At 40.5% G+C, this 13055-nt stretch overlaps 1 protein-coding gene across 23 annotated transcripts in view; it reads left to right on the plus strand.

Annotated features, from left to right (window-relative positions):
- KALRN (kalirin RhoGEF kinase) overlaps window positions 1-13055 on the plus strand; it is a 494138-nt gene that overhangs the window by 406005 nt on the left and 75078 nt on the right. For 3 of the 23 annotated variants that reach the window (XM_033163069.1, XM_033163094.1, XM_033163076.1), the window contains exon 1: window positions 12128-12312. The exons of 16 other annotated variants lie outside the window; for them this stretch is intronic. In XM_033163069.1, coding sequence (XP_033018960.1) covers window positions 12225-12312 — 88 coding nt within the window. In that variant the 5' untranslated portion in view covers window positions 12128-12224. 4 more of the 23 variants (XM_033163085.1, XM_033163036.1, XM_033163045.1 and 1 more) reach the window with 3 other exon arrangements.

Raw genomic sequence — 13055 nt, forward strand, 5'->3', positions numbered from 1 at the left:
ACTTAGTTTGGACCATCTTAATGCAAACTTTTACTAGTTGTTTGTATCATTGAAAGCTCTTTTCTTGTGTTTTTCTTTTAAGACAAAATATGTTAATGTATGAGTTGTTTTTTCTAAACTAAAACCTCAGTATTCAGGTTAATTTGCCCTGTTGGCACTTTGCGATAAATAAGTGGGTTTTGAGTTGCAGTTTGGGTACTCGGTCTATAAAGGTTTCACCATCACTGGCCTAGAACAGGCTTCCTCAACCTCGGTCCTCCAGATGTTTTGAGACTATGATTCCCATCATACCTGACCACTGGTCCTGCTAGCTAGGGATCATGGGAGTTGTAGGCCAAAAACATCTGGAGAACCTAGGTTGAGGAAGCCTGGCCTAGAACAATGAGGGTTTCGACCAAACAGATAAAATATCTTGGTATTAATTTAACAGCGAAAAATATAAATTTATTTAATGACAACTATTTACCAACTTGGAGAGAAATTAAAAGAGATATAGAGGTGTGGGGAAGATTGAACTTGTCATTATGGGGAAGAATAGCAGCTATCAAAATGAATGTGTTACCCAGACTATTGTTTTTTTTTTCCAAATGATACCAGTGATCAAAGGTACAAAAATTTTCAAAGAGTGGCAAAAAATACTATCCACATTTATATGGCAAGGAAAACGGCCTAGGATAAAACAAAAAATATTAGTAGACAGGAGAGAAAGAGGAGGCTTTGGGCTACCAGACCTGAAAATATACTATGAAGCCTCATGCCTAATATGGCTGAAAGAATGGATCTTACTGAAAAATACAGACATATTAGACCTAGAAGGGTTTAACAACAGGTTTGGGTGGCATGCATATTTGTGGAGGGAGAAAGTAAAAGTACACAAAGAATTTTTAACACATGTATTTAAAAAATCCTTGTATGAAGTCTGGGAAAGATACAAAATTCTGTTAGAAAGGAAGACGCCAAAATGGTTATCCCCAACAGAGATCTTGACGGTGAAAAAAGTAAATATGGCAGAGAATTGGATTACGTATGAAGACTTATTGGTAGATTCAGAAAAAGGATGGAAGCTAAAACCTTATGAGGCCGTAATGGATAAAATGACTGGATGGATACAATACCATCAAGGGAATGAAATATTTAAGGAGGATAAAAGAAAAGGTGGTTTTGAAAAAAGCAAATCAAAATTCCAAATGGAGATTGTGGAAGGGAAAGGGAAATTGCTGACCAAAATATATGACTACTTATTAGAGTGGTACACAAAGGATGAACTTGTGAAAGAGGCCATGATAAAATGGGTGGTTGATTTGGGATATAACATTCAGTATGATAGATGGCAGAAATTATGGAACCATAACATTAAATTCACGGCATGTATAGTATTAAAGGAGAATTTGATGAAAATGTTATACCGTTGGTATATAACCCCAACCAAATTGGCTAAAATGTATAGAACAGGAAATAAGAAATGTTGGAAATGTAAGATGCAAGATGGGGATTTTTTCCATATGTGGTGGGGGTGCGAGAAAGTGAAGCAATACTGGGAAGCAATATACAATGAGTTTAAAAAGATGTTGCAATATACATTCCACAAAACACCTGAAGCCTTTTTACTAGGATTAATGGGAAGTGATATTATAAAAAACGATCAGAAGGTATTCCTTTATGCCACCACAGCGGCCAGGATATTGTTGGCTCAAAAATGGAAAACTCCGGACCTACCAACAATTGAAGATTGGCGGAATAAATTATTAGAATATTTGGAACTGGCTAGATTAACAGGAAGGATAAGAAACCAGAGAGATCAAAAGGTCATAACAGATTGGAGTAAATTTATTGAGTATTTAAAGAAGTATGGTAATAAAATGATAACACCAACAGGATTTAACAAAATACTTGCAATGTGAGAACATTTGACAATAGATTTAGACAAGAATAAAATAAGAATGTATATTAATGGTGAATGGACAATAATTAAAGCGAGAGAATGATGAGAAGATTGAAACCCAGGGATGGAAGGGAGGGAAGTCACAATACTCGGCAGAGTATAGGGATATACAAAGAAAATGTTTGAATACATAGTCGTTTGTAATAAGTTTTGGAATCATCTTTCTTATCTTTATGTGAATTTGTTGATGTAATTAACAAAAGCAATAAAAAACACTTGGAAAAAAGAACGATGAGGGTTTCAAACAATGTGTGCCAATGAAGACATAGGTGGTAAGCCTCCAAGTCTTAGATTGCTCCCCTGCCTAGGCCAATAACCAAGCGTCCTAAGCGTACAGATAAGCATAGCATCAAAGCAAGCCAGTTAGCATATATCAAAGCAAGTGCATAGGTTGACTACCAAGATGGCATTTACAGTCTTTCTGGAACGTTTTCACCATTTAGTTCTACACAGTGAAAGAAAGAAAAGAAAACTGCATCTACAAAAAGCAGAGCCTTTTTCAACTGTTAAAGGCATTTTTCAACTCCTTAAAACTATTGCTGGGCCATGCCACCCTCTTGCTGTGGCAAATGAGTGTGCTGTTGCTCTTTCGTCTCACAAGAGGGCTCTCCTGATTTACAGTTAGAAAGATAAGTTAAATTATACTATAAGAATCAGGGTCAATACATCAAGAAAATATGCATGGACCTAATAACTAATTCTCACTGGTGTGAGTCAGCTGTGTCTGGCTAAACCACTCCAGTGTGGTGTAGTGGTTAAGAGCGGTAGACTCGTTATCTGGGGAACCGGGTTCGCGTCTCCACTCCTCCACATGCAGCTGCTGGGTGACCTTGGGCTAGTCACACTTCTCTGAAGTCTCTCAGCCCCACTCACCTCACAGAGTGTTTGTTGTGGGGGAGGAAGGGAAAGGAGAATGTTAGCCGCTTTGAGACTCCTTCGGGTAGTGAAAAGCGGGATATCAAATCCAAACTCTTCTTCTTCTTCTTCTTCTTCCATATTGAATTCTCCCTAATACAAAAATAAAAATCCATGCATATGAAAAACTAGCATGTCAGGGGAGATGCTACCCAGCATTCCACCCGATACAACAGGGATTCGACCCACCCCCCTTGCCATGGAGAAGCATCACCTGGTGGTTCAAGTGGTATAGCTCAAAGACAACTTTACATACTCAGTGAAAACTAGGCCTAAGTGCAGCAGTTTCCAAAGCTGAATGTCATGTATGTCTGACAGCAGTGTCCATGCTGCCTCTTGGGACAACAGAAGAAGGGAATCTGTCCCTTAATATGAAGAGGGCTCAGAATAGGGACAATGCTGCAATAATTAATTTCCCAGTTGGCCTTGGGTTAACCTAGATTAGTTTTGAGTGCAGAATTTATCATGCGAAAGGCTGGACTGGAAGCCGGAATTAAGATTGCCGGAAGAAATATCAACAACCTCAGATATGCTGATGACACAACCTTGATGGCAGAAAGTGAGGAGGAATTAAAGAACCTTTTAATGAGGGTGAAAGAGGAGAGCGCAATATATGGTCTGAAGCTCAACATCAAAAAAACTAAGATCATGGCCACTGGTCCCATCACCTCCTGGCAAATAGAAGGGGAAGAAATGGAGGCAGTGAGAGATTTCACTTTCTTGGGTTCGATGATTACTGCAGATGGTGACAGCAGTCACGAAATTAGAAGACGCCTGCTTCTTGGGAGAAAAGCAATGACAAACCTAGACAGCATCTTAAAAAGCAGGGACATCACCTTGCCGACAAAGGTCCGTATAGTTAAAGCTATGGTTTTCCCAGTAGTAATGTATGGAAGTGAGAGCTGGACCATAAAGAAGGCTGATCGCTGAAGAATTGATGCTTTTGAATTATGGTGCTGGAGGAGACTCTTGAGAGTCCCATGGACTGCAAAAAGATCAAACATATCCATCCTTAAAGAAATCAGCCCTGAGTGCTCACTGGAAGGACAGATCCTGAAGTTGAGGCTCCAATACTTTGGCCACCTCATGAGAAGAGAAGACTCCCTGGAAAAGACCCTGATGTTGGGAAAGATGGAGGGCACAAGGAGAAGGGGACGACAGAGGATGAGATGGTTGGACAGTGTTCTCAAAGCGACTAGCATGAGTTTGGCCAAACTGCGGGAGGCAGTGGAGGATAGGGGTGCCTGGCGTGCTCTGGTCCATGGGGTCACGAAGAGTCGGACACAACTGAATGACTGAACAACAACAATTTTTGAGTGCGCTTATAGCAGGTTAGATAAACGGATGGATCCAGAAGAAAAATCCTTTTCCAAATCATAAATATGGAAAGGTGTTTAAATTTGTTACGCGAACTGGGTTTCCATTGTGCATGTGGTACAAGTGTCCCTGTGCCCATAGATAATCTGCAAAAGCCTGATGGGGCAATCTTGGTAAGTTATTATTGGGCTTGCACTTGCTGCTGCCTCATTTGACTGGTGTTGTTCCACTTTTCCTCCTCCCAGTTCCAACTTTACTACTATGATACTGGTGTTCCAGCCTTTTGAAAATATATCTGTAAAGTAAACCCAGCAGTCAATATTGAAAGCAGAAAGGGGGAAGTGGTGACCTTCCAGATGTTGCTTGACTACAGATTCTATCATCATGGTGAGAGTTGGAGTCCAAAAACACCGGGAAATTCCCTATCTTGGATTTAATGTTGAAGATTCTGGAGGAATTTAAGAAAAAAAGCATTATGAGAAACTAACTTCTTATACACCTTTAGTTTTTCCAGCAAGGGTTAGGCCTAGTGTTTTAAATAGAACAGGACTTATCTCTTTCAAACGAAGAATTGTCATTTCTTTCCCAGGGAAAGAAAACAACATCTATAATCTACTCAGACTGCAAATCTGTCTATACTACTCTCTTGAGCTGAACAGAGGGAACAGATTCTTTTATTCTTGTAATTTTGCTGCAGAATGGAGATGTGAAGTATTAAATTACCATATGGCAAGCACGCAACTTATGAAAGCTCATACCAATAACAAACTTAGTTGGTCTCTAAGGTGCTACTGGAAGGAATTTATTTATTTTTATTTTGTTTGAACTTATGCCAGGGTTACATTTCAGGGATCACACCTAAAGCCAAAATCATATATAGTCAAAACCCATTGGATTGAGTGGCGGGTAGGATTGCCAAAGTATTTTTTCCTGGAACCCTGCCCCTTCCTGCTCCTTACTTTTATTTTTTTATTTTTTGACATGCAGGTAAAGCTGAATGCACACAAGTTAAATGCAGGCAGGGCTCCCCCCCCCCCCAGCCTGAACTCTATAACTCAGTTCTGGCACCTCTCAGATAGGCACCATTGTCATTATAAGAAAACAAGGGAGCTGTTAATGGTGAGTTCCAACACCTCTTTTTCTATAAAAATAGCACTGAATACATGTAAATTGCAGGTTTACTGTATTCGAATTGGAAAGGAAGTGGCAGGTGGCAGAGATGCCATGGATGGAAGGCATTCTATCCATCCAGCCAAGTAAAACACACCTCCCTTTTTCACTCCCTTCACTTAAATAGTACTATATCTAGCATGAAATTGACATAGTACAAGGAAGTGGTTACATAAAATTGACATACCTATTTATGTTACCATTGCAATTATGAATTACTGGTAACCTGCAGACTCTGGAGTAAAAAAAAAGAAAAGAAAGTTATTTAAAATAAAACTTGTCATGTTGAAGGTGTTAGTAGCAGGACACTTTGTAGTTTTTTTTTAGCTTAAGTATCACATGTTTACACTTTCTAAGAAGCTTGAGCCAAAGAATCTGGCTTTAAAGCTAATGAGCCAGCTCACTCATGGAGCAACATTCACTGTACAAGTGCTGTATAAGATACTGTATGTCCAGCAGCTATGATGGGCCATAGGATCAGGCTGTTAGCCTCATTAGAAGCAAAGGTGACCTGCCTTTCCTCTTGCCATACTTTATATGAAAGCATGTAACAGTTGAATGTGAGAAATTTGAAAGATCTACTGTGCTAAAATGCCAGGTCAGATTCCTCTTGGAAAGGCTCAACAACCAACATTTTCAGTTCTTCTCTGTGTTGTAGCACCTGGCTTAATTTATTTATCTGAATCAAATAACTTAGTATAACCTATTTATCTAAAAGTTATATGATATATATTCTTGACCTGCAGCTATGTTCGGACTGGACACGTCATGATCATGGTGTCTCTGTTTCTGGCGCTTGAAGTTGTTAGTGATCAAAGGTGGTTGTGTTTCTCCTAATTAAGTGAATTAAATTAACTCAATTATCTTCAGTTCCCTCTGGCCCAACAACTGGAGAGCAGGTTGCTTTGAATTTGTCATTAGCTTCAGTGGAATGTATTTTGCCACTTGTGCTTCTGATGACATTAGTCTTCCCCTCACTGCCTAAAGCAATATTATGAACAGAATATTAGGGAGATGAATAGTGTATTAAAATGGTTGTATCGTGATAGGGCTAAATTTCCATTGTAGACAGTTTTGAAGCTTTGTTGTCTATAACGTATATTTTAGATTGCAGTCACGTTGTTTCTGAGCACACAAACTTATCTAGACTTATATTTGTTTACCAGAACTGGCAAACCAAATGTATCATTAAAGTCACTTGACTTTAATCGGTAGTAAGTTATCCATGGAGAAGCACCACTGGCAATTCATCAGGCTCTTTATTTCCTCTGTAAATTTTATACTAAACAGGAAAGACTATTTTAAGAAACAGAGTTGGTACCATTCTATTTTAGACCTGGGTTTATTTTGAGAGAGACAGAAAGTGTCCTTTTATTTTCTGAAGAAGGAAGGGATAAAAAATTACCCACAGCTTAACTAGAATTCAAGTACCATGTGAGCCATGATGAGGTTTCATTTGATAATTTCATAATGTATTGTATCAGTAGTCTTTAAATGATAAAGACTACAGCAGAAAGGAAACACCTGGCTTTATCCTGCCCAAAGGGCATCTCATGTCTTTCTTAAGTATAACTGTGAGCTGTCAACTGGATAAAAGTCATTTGCACTGTTAGCTTGTGGGCTGGGGACTTTATGCCTTTTGTATTTTTTAAAAAATATTTGCTTAAAATGTGGCTGGGCAAAGCACAGTACCAATTAGACCTACCCACCCATCATCTGAATTTACCCAGGGCACATGCAGTAAGGGTAGGGAAAGGGGAGTGGGGATAGGTGGGTGACTGAGACAAAGAGAAGTCATGCTAGATGTTGGACAATGCTTGTTGTAGTTTAATTATGTAAATAAGCAGTTCTAACCAAAAGATTTCAGGTGGGACAGTGGGCCACATACAGCAGGAAACCTATGGCCCTCTGGATGTTGCTGGACTGTAACTCCCATTTTCACTGACCATGCTGGTTGAGACTAGAGGAAGCTGAAATCCAACAGCACCTGGAAAGCCACAGGTTCCTTGCCCCTGACATAGTGTACAGTGTCCAGAAAATCCTGTTTGCACTTCATAGCTCAGAGCAAGCCCTGACAGCAAGAGCCAGGGTTTGTTTTTGTTTGTCTAAATTTTTATCTTTGCATATAAATTAGCACATGCAATTTTATGCAGTTTAATAATATGGGGCTGTAATCTACCAATGCACCTGGTAAAAAGTGCTATATATAGTGCATCAGAAAGTCCAGGACTGATGGGCTGCTTGGTTATTATTGGGTCTTTAGTCGGTCACATTAATATCAAGAGTTAAAAGCCCAAAGTAAAAAACTCTAATACTGATATTATCTATATATGAGTGTTCACTTCTCTGTAGATTACAGTGGCAGTCACAAAGCTTGAACTAGCAGTTACCATTTTCCATAAGAAGAAACATATGTTCTTTTTGATATGAAATGCAGGTGTACAAGATTCTCAAACTTCTGATCCAAACCTACATTGGTGCTCTAAAAAACTGGTGTTTGTAGAGTATTTAGATGGAAGTAGTGTGACACAGGCCTCCTAGTCCTTTCATTGTTATATAGACAAGAGAGAAGAGTAACTTGCTGAAAATTTCCTCTTAATCATCCACTATTCTTTGCAGTATGTTTAAAGTTGTGTCAGACAATGCTGGATTTTTCAATCCTCATTTACAGTCAACCCATATCCCAACATTGTAGTCATAATTACCTGAATCCCCACTCTTGCCTCTTGGTACTTGTGTCATCACACAAGACTCAAAAATAACACAGTGGTTTTCCCTGCCCTGAAGTAGTACAGCAGCATGTCTGTTTCAAAATTAAATCAGCAGGTTTGGTTAGATTGCTCTTCCAGTAACTAGTTTATTTTCCAGAAACTGTGGGTCTGAAGTTTAATATAGCATGAACCTGCCTGCTTTAGGGTTTGCTTCTTCCTCCATAATTTGAGGAATCAAGTGATCATTGGAATGTTTCCACAGGCCAAAAAATAATAATACATTTAGCTTTATTGAAAATGTTGCTTACTCTCAAAGAAACCATTTTGCCTCTCCTTTATGTTCCCTCTGGTATTCATGGCACCTGTATACTTCCTCAAAAGCTGACTATGGTCCATTATGCCTCTCTTTTGCCTTAGCTGTGGAGAAACAAGGGTGGTGGGAAATTTGCATTTGGTTAGTTGAATATTTTGCTAATGCGGATATTTCATTGCAACATTCCATTGGAAACCTCAGTATTTTCATCATCTTCTTTCAGTGGAACAGATGGCAAATTATTTGTCACAACTTGTCTTGCACAGATGGAAGCAAGTCACAACTGATTTCAATACAGGCATGAGACAGAACCATAAAGGACAGCTTTGGTCTATGACAGGGGTGGCCAACTCCCAAGAGACTGCGATCTACTCACAGAGTTAAAAACTGGCAGTGATCTACCAGGTTCAAGTCAAAGTTGTTGAGCTTTTTTTTTTTAGGAAGGATGAAGGCCTATTTTTTCAGGGAGTAGGTAAAATGTTGAGCTTTTTTTTAGGGGAGCCACAGTTGTTCAGCTTCTTTGGGGGGAGCCAATGATCTACCAGTGATGTACCGCAGACGTCCAGTGATCTACTGGTAGATCACAATCTACCTGTTGGACATGCCTGGTCTATGATTATTGTTGGGATAGAAATGCCCTCTAGGTGGCTCAGAAGGACATCAAATTTTGTCAAAGAGCTGAAATAGCTCCTGAGAGATTTGGTTGTGGAGGCTTTGGGGAAAGGTGATGTGCTATAAAGTCAAAAGAACACTCTAGCATTACCGTCAGAGCTTTAAAACCTATGAAAAGGCTAAATTCAAAGTATTAAGCCATCCCTATCACATAATCTCCATGCTAACAAAACTTTCACTTGCTCACTTTTGCCAATGCTACTTCTCTTAAAGACATAGGAGCCCTACCAGCGTGGGTGGGTGGGTGTGCATTGTGTGTATTTCTAATGTACACTGAAGCAATAAGTTCCAGTTGTTGATAAGCAAATGTAAAGGATTCCATAGTTTACAAACACAAATCAATAAGTGATGATTTAATCCTTCATTTTCTCATTCTGTGTGCTTCTGTGTTCCACCAATAAATCACCAGCCTTCAAAACCACCAAAGAAAACTATTGTACACATGGGTCATCTAGTCCAACCCTCTGCAATGCAGGAATTTTTACTCAATGTGGGGCTTGAACCCATGATCCTGAGATTAAGAGTCTCATGCTCTACCAACTACTTGCATGTGCTGGGGACAACCTACAGGACACTTAAGGAGTGGGTGCTAACTAGACAGCAACTGCTCTGTTTATGGGACGGAAACTATGCTTTGCTCCCCAACTTGGAGTCCATCCATCCTGAGCTCCATTGCACACAGTTAAATCCTAATGCTTCAACTGTTCCAGGTTCAGTTTTAAAGAACAATGTAGCTGCTCTCCAGTCAGCACCTATCAGGGCCTTCCCTCACCACTCTAATTGTTCAAATTTATGTGTAAACAGTGGGGGGGGGAGTATTTTTATTTTTACTATCAGCTTGGAAACACCTCTATAAAATCCCAGATGCATCAGGCATGCATATTAAATGTTATTGATTGGTGAGTTTCAATGTGCTGGGTACACTGGATAAGAAACATCGCCTCCCATCCCCTGTTCCTGGGATTTTAACAACAGGCTGAGAGGCTCAATTAAGCAGGTGGAACTTCTCTCATCACATTATTTCCATGGCAGTAAAAGCCTTCACCTGCCTAATTTCTCAGTGTTAGGCTGCTGTTTAAAGGCACAAGAGCAGGGCCAGTCAAAGAAGCTGCCAGCCCTAATATAATACAACTATTTATTAAGAACATTCCAAAGGAATTTATAGTCCAGAAGCATCACACCATACTAGACTAAGAAAAGCAAACAGCTCTCTGTGGTATTCTTCAAATAGATAAAATAGCTACCTTGAAGAACAAACAAGGAAGGGAGTGGCAAGGAATTACAGTGAAGGCTGAGTTTCCCTGCTAAAACATCAAACCTGACATTGCTTGGAGATGTCACTTGCACACCCTTTTGGACTCTAGTACTGTACACAAATCACTGCTGAAAGTAATGAGTCATGAACCTTCTTATTAGTGCCACTGAAGTCGATTCATTATTCCTGAGAACTGAATTATGACATATAACATCCTCAGTAGCAAACTATTGTTCTGAAATTGGAAACAAGAACACTAGGGTTATATAAATACTGAAGCACAACATCAGAAGCTTACTCAGACATATGTAGCTCACTTCAGAATGGTTACATTACCCTTTTTTATTATTGGCAGCCCTTCTGCATTGACAGGCAGAAATACAGCAGGTGAAGTTTTCCTCAGCCTTGCATTTCATGCATAAACATTTTCACCTGCTGAATTTCTGGTTATTATGCAGCAATAATTAGGCATGTTGCTTCTTTTTCCTGATTAAAATTCTTGCTTTAGCAGCTGCACCATGGCATATTGAAATTTAGCAGATGCAGTTTTCCCTGTTATAGTCTATCTGTGCTGGTGAACTGTGTCAGTTGAATTACTTCCTATAAGGCAGCCACCTTATGTGACTGTAAATCAAATAAAAACCTATATTGGCTACACCTGACACATTTGTTTTAAAATAAGCCTTCTGTTTTATCTCTTGCAACATTCCCAAGTGATGCATTCCAAACTCAGTGTTTATCTTAATATATATGCTATAAGCAGCCTTGGGGTAAGTGGCTCCTGAAGGGAAGGACTGTGCTTTGGAGAGGAGTCAGCATGTGATTCACAAACAGCATACAAGCAGGGCTGCCCATTTTCTCAGTGACCCTGCCATTCTGCCTTTAAAATAAGCAGGAATGGGGAACCTGTGGTCCAATAGGTCTTGTTCATTACAACTCCCATCATACCAGATAACTGGCCGTTTTGGGCTGATGGGTATTGGAGTCCAACAGCCCCATAAACTGTAGTAAAGGGGAAACTTCGTTCATCACTGCATCTGAAAGCTGGGGAAAGCTTAACCTGTTGGATATCTCCTTCTTTGTAAATTGTTGAACCAGTCCCAGTAACGGCCCCCGCCCTGAAGTTTGATTGGCTGCAGCTTCAAGCCCTGAAAACTTCCATTAAAAAAAATAAAATGGCACGCACGCACACACAACCAGATCTGGCTAGTTAGCAACTCTGCACAGGAGCCAGCTGAGAAAACAGGCAGCGCCAGAACCAAGAAGCTGCAAGTTGGTTACCCGCGGTTTCTCCGTCCACACCACCGACAAGTTATAACCAGAATTCACAATAACAGCTGATTGATCGTCCGGGATCCCTCCAAAAATAAAAGAGCCGTCACTAAGGAAGCGGGCGGGAAACCTGTGGATTTTCCCCACCCGCTTTGGCGACGGGAAAAAAAAGATCTATCTTTAGAGAGCTAATTGCAGCATACCACAGATGTGATGGTCGCAGACTTAGGGGTTTTTGTTATTTAAAGTTGGCGCAATAGAAAGTGACATACTGCCTACTTCATTGTTTGCAACGTCTACCCCAAGGACAGGTTGTCATTTGTTTTCCGAGTAGGCGGAAGAAGTCCTTGTGCAATGTTTTGGCTACAGAGGAAAGCGTCGCGATTCGTAGTAGGTGCGTTTTTCGTTCCCTCCCTTCTGCGCGCTCGTCCGCGTTGCATAATCGTGTTCCGAGCCAGTCTTGCAGGCAAAAGTAGATAAGCACCAGCTGGGGGTTGGCCCTGCCCCCGTCTCCAGAGAGCTCCTCCCTCTGCTCTGCTCTTTTTCCGAAGGTAGTTTTCTTTCTTACTCCGCGGTGAGATACTTTTGGTGTGAGTGTGCTGTGTTCAGCTGGTGGATTCCGCGGAGCCTGGTTGCCATGAGTACCCCCGAGGCAGAATGAAGGGTGGGAGGCACGCTTATACCAGCACGCCTTGCCTGGGCTGGTTCCTCGCCAAGTGTTGCTGCTGTTTCCCAACGTGCAGAGGTTGGTAGCCGGCTACTAAACTGGATGTGCTTCTCGTTTGAACATTGGAGCTCTGGGAGGAAGAGGGTAGGCTGTTCAAATCAAAAACTAAATGTTTGCTACTCCTAACTCTGCGGATATTAAACTTGAAAAGAGTAACCTTGGCTTTGCTATATGGTTGGTGTTCGAAGGGTGCTCAAGAGTTTTCCCTAAGGGGGCTAGGAAGAAGCTGTACTGTATATAGAAACTGCCATAAAAATAGCATGTTGATGTGAAGTTTGTGCTTCTTAATCTGCACCCTTCCCAAGTGGTATGTGTGTGGTTTCTAGTTGCTGCTGACCTGTCACTCAACTCGGTATCTCTGTTTGCACATATCCTCAGATGTCTTCTGCCAGGAGAGAGACACTTCTTTCTAGGTTTCTGTCCAGCATATGCTGCTGGTTAAGGAAGTGCAAACAGAGTCCAAGAATTAAAGCTATAATTCTTGTCTACATGCCTATGCACTCTATATGTTCATTTGACCTTAGGGCTGTATCCCTCTGTGCATTTAGTGATAAGTAAACCCCATCAATTTCAGTGGAGTATGCCTCTGTGTAAAGATAGGATAGGCCCAGAAATGCTGTTTGATACTAATGAACTAACAAATGTAATGATTGAATGAACCAGGGCTGTATTTTAGAACCAACTCGGAGATAAAAAGTGTGTGTGCTGGAGGGTGGAGCAGAGTTCATAGTTTTTATGCAGACAACTTTGTGACCTTGCTT

This window comes from Lacerta agilis, chromosome 1, assembly GCF_009819535.1.
Source record: "Lacerta agilis isolate rLacAgi1 chromosome 1, rLacAgi1.pri, whole genome shotgun sequence".
NCBI lineage: Eukaryota > Metazoa > Chordata > Lepidosauria > Squamata > Lacertidae > Lacerta > Lacerta agilis.